The sequence below is a fragment of the Polyodon spathula genome, chromosome 4, assembly GCF_017654505.1.
Source record: "Polyodon spathula isolate WHYD16114869_AA chromosome 4, ASM1765450v1, whole genome shotgun sequence".
NCBI lineage: Eukaryota > Metazoa > Chordata > Actinopteri > Acipenseriformes > Polyodontidae > Polyodon > Polyodon spathula.
This window is the reverse complement of record NC_054537.1, coordinates 27,371,470-27,386,920: the sequence shown is the minus strand read 5'-3', so window position 1 is coordinate 27,386,920 and position 15,451 is coordinate 27,371,470. Positions and strand designations below refer to the sequence as shown.

At 37.3% G+C, this 15,451-nt stretch overlaps 1 protein-coding gene and 1 pseudogene across 6 annotated transcripts; one reads left to right on the top strand and one right to left on the bottom strand.

Moving 5' to 3' along the window:
• Positions 1–2,157: 2,157 nt before the first annotated feature.
• Positions 2,158–3,033, bottom strand: LOC121313912 (annotated as a pseudogene).
• A 685-nt stretch (positions 3,034–3,718) lies between these two features.
• ropn1l (rhophilin associated tail protein 1-like) lies at positions 3,719–13,361 on the top strand. 6 transcript variants are annotated; one of them, XM_041247540.1, is made up of 7 exons: positions 3,719–4,432; positions 5,043–5,070; positions 6,058–6,206; positions 6,404–6,527; positions 6,949–7,110; positions 9,393–9,568; positions 9,885–9,982. In XM_041247540.1, exons 1-7 carry the CDS (start codon positions 4,386–4,388, stop codon positions 9,934–9,936), a joined length of 738 nt encoding a protein of 245 aa, XP_041103474.1. In that variant the 5' UTR covers positions 3,719–4,385; the 3' UTR covers positions 9,937–9,982. The 6 variants fall into 6 exon arrangements, with proteins under 6 accessions (XP_041103474.1, XP_041103475.1, XP_041103472.1 ...); XM_041247541.1 differs by lacking the exon at positions 9,885–9,982 and adding an exon at positions 11,502–13,361 and having other exon boundaries at positions 4,121–4,432; positions 6,112–6,206; XM_041247538.1 differs by lacking the exon at positions 9,885–9,982 and adding an exon at positions 11,502–13,361 and having other exon boundaries at positions 4,121–4,432.
• Positions 13,362–15,451: the final 2,090 nt, after the last annotated feature.

Genomic DNA, 15,451 nt, shown 5'->3' with positions numbered 1-15,451 from the left:
TTGCATTTCTGTACTTCCATGAAAGTCTTAGTTGATTTTTGCAATGCAACTGTTAACTATGCTAAGGTGTCTCAGTTAATAGCACAACTTCACAGAAGTATCAAGGTTAACCAGTTTCATTTATAACTAATTTCTAACATCACTGTAAAGATATAAAAAATGTTAGTGGTATAACTTGATATTAACTGAGCAGATAAAATTAAATACAGGTATAACTTACCTGGGAGTTGGTAATTGGTAATTTTCGGCCTCTTGTTTTTATGTTTCTGTGTTTTGAAGTGATCATCTATAGCTTGTTTTTCTCGATCGCCAGTACGTCTTGCTTGCCTCGTCCAGCTTCCGAACATACTTTCCAACAAAAACCCCATCTGTTTCTGTGTTTAGCCACTTTCGGTTCTTAACACCTTTGTCAATCTCCTTTATATTGACCTCTTAGTCGTGCTCTACAAACAGCCTCGGGATTGTCAAATCATGAAATTGCAGGAGCAAAGAGAAAGCAGCATTGTGATAGGCTGAATAATTTTTCAGCTTCCAATCAACAAATGGGTACACCATACGCCTTGTATAAGTGTTAAACCGAAGCATGGCCGATTTTTAAAATAAAGAAAAAGCGGAAATCTGCAGAAACGTGGACGTTTCTCATGCTTGAGTATGCAAGTGACCTACAAAACTACAAAAGCAAGGCTGCATTTTGCTTTTAGCTTTAAAGGTGTCGCCATTTTAACCAAAATTGGTTGTTTTTTTTAGTATGTATGTTTAAGGTGCATGGCTATTTTAAGCGAGTAAAACTCTGTTCAGGATGCACAAGAATTTGTCAATTTATCTTGGTAGCTTGAATACCTGAATTGTGTATATATACAATTAATATGCTTTGGCATAGCTGTCAGTTTTCATAAGCATGCCCTTATAAACACTTACAAATAATCATGTCAAATATGCAGATATAAATGCTGTACTCCAGAACTGTTGTCTTGGAATTGTAGTTTTCCTTCCCAGTTGGTGTGTGAAAAGTAGTCGGATTTATAAATAATAAAAAAAAATGCACTGCTGGGTAAGTCAGATGCAAATGTAAAATACTTTTTATTTTAAATTTTATTAAATAGCAATTAAGACACGTGTTCTGTTTTGTTTTCTGGGGTGGGAGGGGGGAAACAAACTTTTTTTTTTTTTTTTTAGCAAAGAAATATGGGCTAGCTGACTCTTTGTATTTATTTATTTTCTTTTTAAACCCTTTGCATTATAGTGTATTCAGTGTCCTGACAATGCTGCTCAGTACGTTTAACTGGCTTATAGAGGTTACTACCTTGTGACCTGATTACAAAAAAATACAACCCGTTCTAAGTTAACTAAACTTACTAAAGACCCTTTTCACACTGGTGCTCCTGCCTGGGTCACAATCCAGCATAGTGTGAAACCATGTACTCCAATCGACAGCGACCCACCCCAGGATGTGGGTCGATTTAGATATGCTTTGACCGGGTCGACCGATCCAAAACGCATTTTGGGCATTCGTAAGCAAACAAACACAGTAACAGTCACGCTTGTGTGACAGAAAATTTCTGTTTGTTCTCTTTAGCCATATTTCTGTTGATTGAGACACAACATGAACCAGATTGCAGCAGGGATGAAGAAATATTTGCTCTAAACAACATTTGGGCCGACAATTCAATCCAAAGAAGCTTGTGACACCCAGGTCGATCCGGCTTCAAAAAGTAGTTCAGACATACTCTTCACTCCATTTCCAGCGGTGTCCTCTGGGCCTGGTCTTTGTGAAGAAGGTGATAGAGACAAGGATTGACTTTGTTGACTCTCAAGTGACATTGATTTTAGTAAGTAGTAAGCTACTGGGGATCCTTATTGTTACATATCTTGTAGTAATGTAATACCTTTCATTTTAAACTTACAAAAACAATTTGGACAACAAACAGTGAATGGCCAGCATAAACACAACATAGTAAATGGGAACACCTCTAAAACAAAGACATTTATAAAATCTTACCACTATAATATAATGCTGTGTATGTCACCACTTAGAAATACAGTTTTGTATCCAGGATTTATCATATTTTTAAACAAATGTATTTAATTACTAAAAATGATTGTTTTTCCATAGAAATTTCTATGACATCAAACATTACATATAAACCACAAACATGTTCAGGGCTGGTAGACTTCGGTCAGCTCAAACCACCTTGTTGAGCAGGTACTATATATGTAATATATGATAGATGGTGGGACTATGTCGAGATCTTTGGGAACTAGGGGGAACAAAAGCTATATTCCAGACTTTTCCTTTCGAATAACAGAGTTCTGTGTTCAATAGCTCTGCAATGGTCTGAGTCCCTTCACCCAGGAGATGGGTGGTCATCAGCCTGTGCCCTATGTAGGTAGTCCTTCTGCTGGGCAGGTGAAAGGAGCACAAGAACTTGCAGTAAAAGATTGAACAGGGTGAGGTCAGGTAATAGATGCGCATTTCCTTGAAATCTTTCAGACAACATGCATCCAGTGTAAATTTGTAAAGGTCCTTCCAACAGTTGTGTCTTATCTGTCATCATCCCTCATTCCCTTACTCCTGCTCTTTACCTCCACCTTGTGGCCACTGTCCCTTCAAGAACTAAGGTTTCACCCTGCCTGCAAAGACTCAATTTTCGTGGCTATGTGCTAAATCTGTTTACAGCGCTAGTAGAGACTGGAATCCACCTCTAAAGCCAACGTCACAGAGATGGGCTTGGGGCGGTCAATACCCCTGTGTGTGCGTTCTGCACCTGGGCAGACAAAAGCTTAACTTCAAAACCCAGCTGGGATAGGAGCCAGCCAAAAAGTTGTTGCTCTCATAGCAGAACCCTCCACGGCGCTGCACAACATTTAAAAAAAAAATCTGAGGTAGTTTCAGCCAGATGTCCTCTCCAGAATGAACTGGCAGACTCTCAAATAGTACAGGTGGTAACGATGGACCTGCTGCAAGGTCTCCAGAGTGGCTGCCATGGGGCTGGCACAGCCAATCCTGCACAGATACTACCCAGCATCCAGCATCAAACCCTGCTCACTGTTTCACCTGGCAGTATGTGTTAAACATGGAAATCCCATCTCACTAATGTTCACTGAGGACACCTAGAGAGAGACTTGAAAGAAAAAAACGTTTTCTCTTTTTCTTTATAATATTTTTGTCATAATAACTCACCATCTTGTCAAGTAAAAAGCATGTTTCCTATAATTTCTATTTTTTTTTTTTTTTTTTTTTTGCTGAGCTTTAAAAATACCGAAATCACAATTGAACAAACAAGGTGTTTCACTGGATACGGAAAGGGAAGTAAGTGCTCATTTCCATATTGCAAACAATAAGTGGTCTGTAAGTATCACAGTAAGGAGGACCCCAAGGATGTCCCAACCGTAATGTTGATAAATTAACCATCTTAAAAAATAAATGAACCATACTGTTGATAAATTAACCGTGCTGTTTATAAATTAAATATACAGTTAATAAATTAACCATCTTAAAAATAAATTAACCATGCTGTTTATAAATGAATTATTTCCAGAACGGCGGTAACTCGTAGTTTTCCTTTAATTTTAACTTTCATTAAACCAAGTTACTATATTTGGCATAATCCACCTCAAGCTCCATACAGACAGTTTTTTAAACCTTCCAAAAAAAAAAAAAAAAAAAAAAAAAAAAAAAACAGATAAATCTAACATTTTATCGTAAAGATACAACAAAAGCGTATCACTTTTTTTCTGTTATAAACATAGTATAGCGGTCATTGCTATTTTGATTTCGTATTTTTGGTAAGAATGTTTTTATATGCGCCAACAAAACAACCAGTTCACATTTGTACATTATGAAAATGTTTGTATACAGACCGTCACCTAAACCGTTCTTGATCTGTACAAGTTTATTAGGAATTTTGTTAAAAGTATATTTTCATCACGATCGACTGTCAAAAAGGGTACATCAATCAATCAATCAATTTTATTTTATATAGCGCCTTTCATACTGAACCACCGTAAAGCATTTCAAAATAGTGAGGGGCAATGCATAATACATTAAATACAGTGAAATACAGTAAATTAAATACAAACAGTAAAAAAAATGCAAATACATTAAATACAGCCTTAATACATTAAATACAAGGATGCGTGTGTCATACAGAATTATACGAATAAGATGGCGTGAATAACAGCTAATAACATTTGTCAGTTAATTTGAAGCGAGAGACTAAAGCTGGGAGAGAGTTGCAGAGCCGGGGCCATGAAGCTAAAAAAGCGCGCTCATGTGGTGCACTTTTGCTTGGGTATAACAAGCACGCCAGTCAGAGGACCTCAGTCAGCTACCGTGCAGGGACATAGCGGGCCATCTTGTTGGAGAGCTAGTCAGGACCTGTTTGATGAAAGGCAAGCGGGAGAACATTGAAAGTAATCCTGAACTTTACAGGTAGCCAGTGCAGCTGAGCAAGACGGGGTAATGTGATCATGTTTTTGTTTTTTTTACATTAGTAAGAATCCTACCAGCGGCATTTTGAACCAGCTGCAATCGGTTTGTGGCGCGTGACAGAAGACCACCATAGAGAGAGTTGCAGTAATTGAGTCGAAAGGAGGTCATCAGTACATGTATTTCTGCATCTGGGAGGGAAAGTTAGGGACTGATGTGGTAGAGGCTTTGACTAGAGGAGAATTGGGCATCAAATTGAGAGGTTACTATCCATAAGTACACCAAGGCTTCGTACAGTGAGCATAAGGCAGCAGCAGACAGTTCAGACCGAGGTTCAAGGCAGCAATATTGAGATTCTTGAGCTGATTTTTCTGTCCTACAAGAAGTTCAGATTTGTTAGTGTTGAGCTTTAGAAATGATAGAATAGATAATTCAATACAACTCAAAGATGTTTCTTAACGTTTGTTGAATAACACGACCTCTTCGACTATGGAGAGGATAGTTATTTTTCTTGTTGTTTAATGATAGCTTACAAAACGGTTTGAATATAGCGCCAAAGGGCACCGATTGATGTCTTTCGTGTTTTGTTTTTGTTTTTGTTTTTTCTTCAAAGCATCGCTGTTGCCACCTTTTGGTCGGAGGTAAGTATCTCATTTTTGGAAGGCAGGCTACTATGTTCTTGGCCTCGTTAAACATACTTAAATTTATGCGAAAAACATAAAAGATGCACTTTTAGCTTAATGGTATTTTTGGTATGTCCGTTTACCTGTTACCAGTACTATAACAAAAACACACATCCATAGCTTCAAACACTCAATAGCAGATCCTAAGGTAAAACAAACGAAGAAAGTTAAGAAGAAACGTTTCAGCTAATTCCTTTAGGCCAAGTATTTTCCGATCTATGCTATTATGATCTCTGTGGCTTGAGCAAAGCGTGAAATAAGTCACGTGATCATAGAAGCTTGAGCAGTTGCTTGGAGATGGGTTCTATAACACCACCGTTGCTAGGAGACTGTCTGCAGTTTGATCCAGGTGTACAATTTTGTCACTGGCGAAAAGAGGAACAGCAGAGACGCGTATACAAACTTAAACATTATTTTTTGACGTTCGTCTTAAAATCTTGAGTCTAATACAGCACGTCAAATCAGGTAATCATTGCATAGATATAATAAATACATTTAGCTCTTGATTTGTTTACAGACGCTGCGTAGTAAAGCACGACTTGAAGTAACAACGTTTTTTCATAATACATTATTGCTTACTTTAGTTGCTGCTGTATTATGTGCAAAGTCATAGCACCTTTGATTCCATTTATTTGATCAGTTCGTTTTTGAAGATTGTTGGCATACAGCGTGATGTTTGTAATTTAAGGTTTTGCTTTTATAAATGTGTTTGAGCTGCAGCTCTTGTAAAGTTACAATATATTAAACTCAAAATATATTATGTTTTTATTTTATTTTTTACTTCTAGAACAGTTGTTTAATTGTAGTCATAACTTTTCAGCAAAGGACTTGGAGCAGTTTTACCGTGAGTGATAGTGTTACCATGTGGCCTGGTACCTATTTTTTGTTTGTTGGTGTTTTTCATTCTTTCATTAGATTTATAAAGATGTTAATCGTTTTGTCCAGAATTCCCTTTCAGGAGTCATGCCCCTTCCAGATACTATGTTCTGTGCCCAACAGATCAACATACCTACAGAACTGCCCGACATTCTGAAACAGTTTACTAAAGCTGCTATCAGAACCCAGCCTCATGATGTACTTCAGTGGTCAGCTGCGTAAGTGAAACCATCTTTCTAAGGCTTGCAAGCAAAGTAGTTGTGTCAAGTTGTTAAACTAGTCTGTATAGTAGACTAATCATTCTAACCTCTTATTTTTAGGTTTTATACTATATGGAATCAATATTACCATTAATGTTATGTTTGAAAAATAAAAAATAAATGAGATATTTTCAATGTACTGTGATCATTTACAGGTATTTCTCAAGTCTGGCTTCTGGAGAAACCCTTCCTGTTAAGGAGAGGCTTGAAATGCCAGTAGCAACACAGAAGACAGACACTGGGCTTACACCTGGCCTTTTGAAGATTTTGCATAAACAGGTAGAACCCCTGTTTCTTATATCTTTCTGGGATGGCATAGCCCTACTGGGGGATAGAGTGAAGACTGTCTTGCTGTATGTCATTTTAGAGTTTTGCAAAAAAAAAAATCTAGAAAACTATTTGTGCAATTGTAATGAAACTAGCTAACTAAAGACATTGTTCATAAAAAACAAAAAAAAATTAGCAGATCAAAGTCTTGGGGTATATGGAGGCACCCCATTTCTCTGTTTGCATGTCAAACTTACATCTTCATGTGGTTATTCAGAACATAGTGATCAACCTTGTCATGTTCTCGATTGCTCGAATTTTGAATGTACAAGAATGGCAAGGGAGGAATGTCACTGATATGCATGTTATTATTGGGAATCAAGTCAATAATGGGAAAGATCCAACTTGTTGCACTGCCCTCTGTTTGTTCTAGCTTTCTCCCAAAGGGACTGTGGAGAAGGCAGAATTGGAACAGCGATGGAAAGAACTCTGCCTACCAAAGGAACAGCTTAACAGCATTATAGAGCTAGGAAACTTTGGCACCAGTATTGTGTGGATTGAATTCTTTGCTTTGGGCTGCAGTGCACTGAATGGGGTATGTACAGGGAGTTTATGAAATTAAAAGAGAATAATGTTGCCATCTTTGATTCCAGTCCAGTGTAAATAATACATTTCCGATATTGCTTCAGCATAACTACAAACTTAGTTTAAAAATGCTTCCTTTTGTTATTCAACGCAGATCTATTCATTAGGTTTATGCCAGTGTTGCTAGCAAAATCCCATAGGTGTGTTGTCACTGCTTGTATTTTTTCTACACTCCAGACAGTGCTTTCATACTGTAATATACAGAAATGATTTTAAGGTTGAAGACTCAACTCAACATGAGTTTATTACTTCTGTATGTGTAATTAAGCAATACCCACAGGGTTCATTGTGAGTAATAGGAGACTGCAGTTTTCTGAACAGCTCAAATCGTGTTATTTTGGATTTCAGTTGAAAAAGTCAGTTACGTCCATTCTGCTTAACCTAGTCAGTCATATGCCTCGTCAATTTACCCATTGTAACATTTGGTGTGTTATCGCAAGATAACAGGATTTGGCATCCCAATGAAAGTGAATGTAAGAGCAAGTTCACTTGCATATAGTTGTATGTTCATTTTTGTGTGAAAAAAGATTGCACTTTAGCTTCATAAAATATACAAAAATATACAGCAAAGTGTTACATTAAGTGACACATCAAATGTTCTGTTTTGATTAGACATACATATACATAAGCGCAGTTTAAGAAAATAATATCTGTATTGGATTAGTCAGAACAAATACCAAATGTTATTTTCTTGGGAGTATGATAAAATGCTGTTTCAGAAAGATGATGTTATTAGGAAAAAATTGTAATGCAGAAGAAATCTTTTTTTCTTCAGATTTTTACGGTGCAAAAAAACCCATCCCTGCTAGCCTCAGACACTAGATGGAGATGTGACTCCAGCAACAGCATGCAAGCACACTCAACTGCAATTTGTTCTTTAGGCCATGGTTATCTTTTAATGAGAAGTAAAGATTAGGAAAAAAGGAAAGGATGAAAGGTCAAAACAGTAGATCTAAACACAGTAATGTCACTTTCACTCTATTAATAGGGCTGGCGTTAGAGAAGGGTCCGTGTTTGCATTTATTTAGGGTGACAGTATTATCTTCTGCAGTTCTCAGTCACCTAGGAGATTGTTTAGTCTTATCCAGTTTGTATCAGCTGTTAAGAGTTTCGGTGTACCCAAAAGAGCTGACAGGTAGGAAGCAGGCAAAGGTAAGAGAGGTCTTGTACAAGCCACCATCCCTTGATATGCAGTTGGATGCACGGCAAAAACATTGTAAAATATTATTGCAGACCCTTTTCTGGCATTGATTAAAAAATAAAAAACATGTCTTAGTTGCTGGCAATTTAAAGTGTATTTAATGTAAGCGTTCTTTTTATTCAAGCAAACATCAATATCAATGGACAGGGTCTGCCACACACTACCTACATTACATTATATAAAATCAATGTTCCTACTTAAGCCTTGGTTTCATTTAGGCCATATAGAGACTTCCAGAGAAGGGATCATTAACGTACGGTTACAATACCTTAAGCTCTTTGGCTGCCAATATTGTTATAACTCTGATGAAAAGGCCTGTATTTTATTTTTTTTTTAACAATTTTAGTTTTTATATAGAATTTAATTTATTAGGAGGGTTGCAAATTATGGAGTATGTGCAGTATGATAACCAAATATTATTCAGTTTTAAACATAGGAGAAAGTGTCTTTTTATACTGACTGGACAAATAATAGTGACCTGCTGTTCAAGCCCACAATGCTTAGCTCCTGGGCCCATTAATTAAGTGGAAACAGGTGTGTCTTGTCTAGCGTTGAAGGTTTCTATAAGTCATGCTACCGTAACATGTCCATTGCTTGTCACAATACTTTGCACACATCTGAGGGCTCTGTCCATCAATTCCCATTTGTGATCAGAGTTGTTCTTTTCAGTGGTGGTTTTCTGAAAACCTGCCAGTGTGATGATGTACACATTGATCAATGTAGCCACTGCATTGACAGACAAACCAGTTGCACAGGCACCCACTATTTATTTGTCAGGGACAGATGCAATAATAACATGTTTCATTTACTTAACACAAGATGCATTTAATTTTCAATTTAGCCGATTGGCTAATTTCCATTGATAGTCCCTGCCCATTGTGCAGTCAGTGAGATTCTTCTGATCCTTCTTCCCATAGTTCCTGCTGAATAGTTGCACACAACTGCCACATAGCTTATGCAGGATGCAGCAATATTTAAGGGTAGTCTCACTACCATGCTTGCTTGCCTATCATGTTTTTCTTGTGTTACAGACTATCACAACCTCTCTGAAGTGTGCATGTGAAATCCTTACAGCTGACCCAGAGGGAGGAGCAGCTCGCATTCCATTTGAAACATTTACATTTCTCTTTACCTACCTGAACAAGTTTGATGGTGAGATGCCTCAGGACCAGATTGACAGCTATCTGAATAGCCTTGAGGAGGAAGCGTGAGTACTGTGCAACTTTATTTTGCAAATTTGTATGGCTACAGTTGTAAGTTACTAGAGGTTTTCAAGTACACATAGAGCTTGGGCAGGAACAGATTGTTTTTACATCGCCAGTGCCTGCTCAGAACCACAACAGAAGGCTGGTTGTAACCTGAGATCTGTGATTTAAAAATGGGGACTTTGATCCCTAACAGATAATAAGATAATTAATTCAGTATTTGGGGAAATACAACAACAAAAAAAGAATTTACACTGTATTGTGTAGTTACACAATATTAATGTTGTGCTTTAATGTTTGGTTTTGTGTGACACACAGGACAAAACATGAGGGAATGATTAATGTGTCAAATATCAACCGTAGAAAATAGAAGTCATAGGAAAGAAGGAAGGAGATAAGAACTGAAGAAAGAAAGAAAGAAAGAAAGAAAGAAAGAAGGCAGGATAAACACAGGAGAGAAACATAGATGAACTGCCTTTCTAATGTGTGGCAGTTGTAAACTAGAATTGTTCTTTTAAATATATCAAATATTAATCACATCCTGTGGTATTTGTCTTTTATTGACTCTTTGCTCATGTCGTTTGTGTATTTTGCAATAGCTTTTCCCCATTCTTTTTGGCACCTGAGAAGTATAGCTAGGTTGAGGCCTATGCTGTCCCAAGATTCACACTTTTGTAACCTCAAGGCTTTATTATTCTAGTTCCTTGTTTGACTGCCTAGATGCCTCACTGAATAGGTTGCAGCTAGTTGAAAAGGTCACTATATTGGCTTCCAGTAAAGCATTGTATTGATTTTAAAATGTTGCTCCTTTTTTATAAGACTAACTGTGGTTTTGGTCCTGCCTATGTGCGTGAGACAGGACCACAAAACCACAAGTTTTCCAATATTTAGTATAGTCATTTTTTTAAAAAAATTATTTGGCCTATTATTTGCAAGTAGTTTAGGGATCTTTTTTAAGTTTGTCATGTTTTTGTAAAGCACCCTGCAATGCTTATAAATGATGAACTGCATTCATCATATTGAAGACTGCAGATTGGTTTAATGGTGCAGACAAACGTGGCAAACAGACCTTATAGAGAGCAATATCTTGTTACGCAAGTAAAAAAATAAGACTAATCTACTTTAATATATTGTGTTCAAGTTCAGTTTGTGGAAATACTGATTAATGAATATCATAAAAGATCAATCTCTCTATGTACCACCTAGTGGCTATTTTTATAAATTACAACATCAGTGCGCATTACTGGTTGATACAAACCAGTAGATTTATATTTAAATGGTAGTTCATTAATATTTTCTTTTCTCTTAAGCATTTTTTTACTGCCCCCTTTGTGTTGAGACACTCTTGTTCTTTTCATGATATGCAAATAATTCAAATGCAACACTTCAGGTAAATCGCTCCTTATATCAAAGCCGTACTGTAGTTCACATGGCCTGATTGCAGCAAAGCCGCTGGAATGAGTTTGAACAACACATGGTATCAGGTAGCAGCAACAACTTTTCATCTATAATGTGGGCTTTTGAGATATCTGCATTTTCCGGATTGCAATATAAACTATATGCACATGAACAGAATACATTTAACAGTAGGAAAGGGGGACCAGTTATAATACAGTTAGTGCTAATAAGATGTAAAGCATTGGTTGCCACACCTTTACCAGAATGTTACCACTAACATCTTGTATATTCTTAAAATAATGAGTTTGTTGATACATAGGGGCTTTGAAACATTAAGACAGAATTTCAGAAGCAGGATCTTAAAAGTCAGGAAGACTGAAAAGATGTTATATGTTTGGATAATTTAGTTCTGATTAGTGAGAAAGTAGGAGCAAAAGTGTAAAAATGACTTCTATGACAAAACAAGTTGTTTTTGAGTGTTCTTTTATAAACAAAATGAGTTGTTCAACAATTGCTTTTTGTTTGTTTTTTCTCCAGAAAGCAGCAATTTGGGATGGTGCAGCCATCAAACTTCACAGGACTGAACAGACCCAAACTGCCTAACTAAGGAGAACTTTGTTTCACCTGCTGTCATGTTGCTGGGGTCTAGTTCAATTATGTAAACTGGCGGATCCTAGTAACGGCATCCTAAAATGCAAGCCCTGTATAAGAATATCTAAGTTGTAATTTGTCATCATCTTATTGAGTTGCAATGTTTTATATGAACACTTAAATGAACCTCAGTCAGCCTTCTCGCACGAAAGAAAACGACCTTACTTGAAGTATAATAGAAATTATATGTTAAAAAGATCAATAATTCCTTTCGGAATCGGAATCAAGTTAAAATAAGTAGGTCACTTGCTTAGACGAGATAAAAATTTCCTTTCTAGCTTATCTTAGAAAGTGAATGTGCCCAACTCTTAAGTCATGTATACTGTACCAGATGAACAATGGTCTGTGTCTATTGGTGCCTCCAAGAGTTTCAAAGTGCTTTTTTTATATTTGACTTGCTGGGTTCTGTTGCTCTGGTATTGACTTGTTACCTGGCTTTGAACTTGTCTGAAGACCAATAAATCCTGGGTCACCTTTCATCTACCATCTACCATACAATGTAACAGGCCCAACTACTCTTGCTGCCTCTGTCAAGTAGGTGAGGCTGGCAGAGTTGAAAGTCACCTTGTCACAAAAGGAAGGCTGTTCAGTCCCAGAATTTGGGATAATAACAGTTCAAAGTAAGTTGAAAGCCAGGTAAAGGAAGATTTGGAGATAAATGTTTACTCACTCCACTCAGAATGATTGTCTACAATATATAATTATAAGGGGATTTTTAAATCACATAAGCTACTTACTATTTAAATAAACAAGCACAATACAGTTATAGAAAGATTTATAAATATGTTGTGCCAGGTGTGTTTTAATGCTAATTGAAGGGGTTGTGGGTATCCACTGACAGAAGGGAGAGAAACAAAAGCTGACGTTGTAATGCCACTCTTGCCCATGTGGCATTTACAGTATTTACTAATGCAGGTAGCCACCACTAGGGTAACAGCATAGGAAATCCCTTTGAGGGGGTCAAGCATGTGTAACTATCAGCAGTGGTACAGCACACAGGCACATCTACAAAAACTGGATTGTAAACAAAAAAATATAAATGCAAAATAAAACACAGCTACAAAATAAAAGCTGCCTATAGCCAGCACAGTGCTGCTCCCACTACAGGAATCTTCACTGACAAATACAGCGTTGGTATAGTAAATTGGGATTTTAAATCCTCTGTGCTAGTTCTTATACTAAGTTATTATTGCCCCAGTTGCACACACAGTGGCGCATAGTGAGTAGTACAGTGTTTGCTTTCTGGCAGTTTCCGTCATCAAGACCACCACAAGGGTGTGTCAGCAACTCCCTTTTATAATGAGATTCTCCACTGGGATACACCCACAGGCCAGTTAGAGATCTGCAGCTGCCCAATCCCTGGCTGCCGCCCCCTGTAAACAAATAGTTCTCTAGTGGAGCGTTTGGCTCTTTCCTGTAGATCAGTGGCTATGGAGGGCCGGTGTCTCTCCTGGTTTTTGTTCTAACCATACCCTAAATTGGATAATTGGACAATTAAGCTTCTAATCAGGTCCAATAAAATACTTTAGAGTGCAGTTGGAATAAAAACCTGCAGGGAGACTGGCCCCCCAGGACCGAGTTGTGAACCACTGCTGTAGACGCACGCATACACCGGAGAAGCCAGAGGGGCAGTGTTGAATCTGATACAGGCCCTGATAACAAGGCTTTTACGAGTGAGTTATTTAAATATCCCCTTTGGACACAATGATGTGTTTCATATTAAAAATGACACTTGTGTAAAATATTGAAAAGTATCTTAAAAATCTTTAAAAAAAAAAAAATATGACTTCAAATTTAATTCAATGGATTTTATTTTCACAGCTGCTCCATTTGATGTGAATGTGATTAAGCTTGTGATTAAGGTCATGAGATTGGGCCATGCTCCCTATGCTTTTAAATCCTGCACAAAATGATTGTGCCTGTTGAAGCTGCTCAACTATGGGAAGAATCAAGATGCTTTTGAAGCAATTACGCAACGAGATGTAATTTACAGTTTCCTCTTCTCTGACTTATATCAGACAGCACAGAAAGTGGGTGGCATTGAATACAAAAAACATTACATTAAGTTCAAAAGCATTTAGTACTCTGCATGGGAATCACCATTCAGGCCTGAAAAATGAGTTACCCTATATTTATCCTTTACTACTCATCAGTAAGTGATTTATTTGACAAAAATTGCATTTCTGTACATTACATGGTAACATCCCTTTCTCACTCCAGCATGTTTGTTGGAAACAGGTCCCTAGTGTATTCTTTTTGGAAATCACCGACATAATCCTTTTATAATACCCCAAAGGGTTCATGTCCATTTTTTACATCTGTGTTTGAGTCGATCATTAAAAATGGTCAGAGTGGGACATGTAGTGTAATGAGGGGAGTTTAAAATAACTAGATCACAACAAAGAGGCTGACATTCCCATAGCATGCGTTGTAGCAGCAATGTTGCCAGGCTGCTTGAAAATGCATGCTTCTGTCAGGTTTATGGAGATAAGAACACTGATTGGGGCGGGGGAGGGCGATTGCCAAAAAATATGAACATTAACATACAAAAATGATTTTATGTAGCATCTTTTGTGCAGACACCCCATGCTAACATGCAAACAAAAAGGTTTAATATTCAGTGACAGAGGAAAGGGAAGGAGGCATATTACCGGCACAAAAATGCAGTCACAATTTGTTTTTGTTTATTTATGAAACTTCCATAATATGCTTTTGTTCCCCGGTGTGAAAGTTTTCTGACCTCCATAGGATGATGCCTATATATTCTGCCACATAAGCAATTTCACCAACCCTAATAAACATCCTACAGCTTTCACCATTCTGTTACTTTTATACAGTGGCTCATTGAGGGCTTGGGGAAAATTTTATTAGAAAGAATGTGTTATGTCTCGATCCTGAGAATTTATCTTGCGATCTTGACAGCGATTTGAAATTGAGATCCTGAGATAAAAAAAAATAGAAACGTGTTTTGTCGAGATCACAAAACAAATGTCTTGTGATCTCAACAAAACACGTCTTTTTTTTTTCCACTGTCCTTAATGCGCCCCTGTACTTTTATAATATCTAGTTCCAGTAAATAAAAGGATTGCCACATATCTTACTGATCAGTGCAGGATATGTCTTGTGAGTCTGATGTCAGAGACATTGTAGTGGCTCACTGAATCAGCAGAGCCTGATGAAACAAAAAGCCTTTTTGTTGGGATTTGTACTTTTTCATGTCAAAGCATGGGCATCTCTGATATCTAATACAGCAGCTGCTTGTTTAAACTAATGTTGGAAATCTGTAAGACACTTTGTTGCCAGGTGAACACAGTAGATTAAACTAAATCCCAGATGACTCCTCAGAAAAAGGACAAGCAGGCAAAATGTGGCTGATACAGAATAGCGGTTCAAAGAGCCAGGCCAAACAAACCAGAGGTGCTAGGCGATCTCACAACTGACAGTTCAGTGCTTCCATTTTCTGAAAAATCCAATTAAAAAAAAAAACAAGGCAATATAGCTAATTACTGGACAAGGACAATGTGATAATTGACTTAGTAACAGTCAAATGGCACAAAGGCAATCAGAAAAGCCCTACAAGATAAACTTCTTTTAGTAGTGCACTTATTTTATAAGCATGTGAAGTGCTCCAGTCAACAGGGGCCTAGGGTGAAAATGTAGCTGATACAGAGGATCTAAAAAATTAAAGCCAATTCTTTTATTTGTTTTTTGGGAGATTCAGTCTTAGAAAAGAATAGGAATACTTAGCCTGGGTTTAAATCAATGTTTATGGTGCCGCCATGCTTTATAATGGATATGGTCATTTTGATTTACTCCAGATCAAAGACTTCCATCAT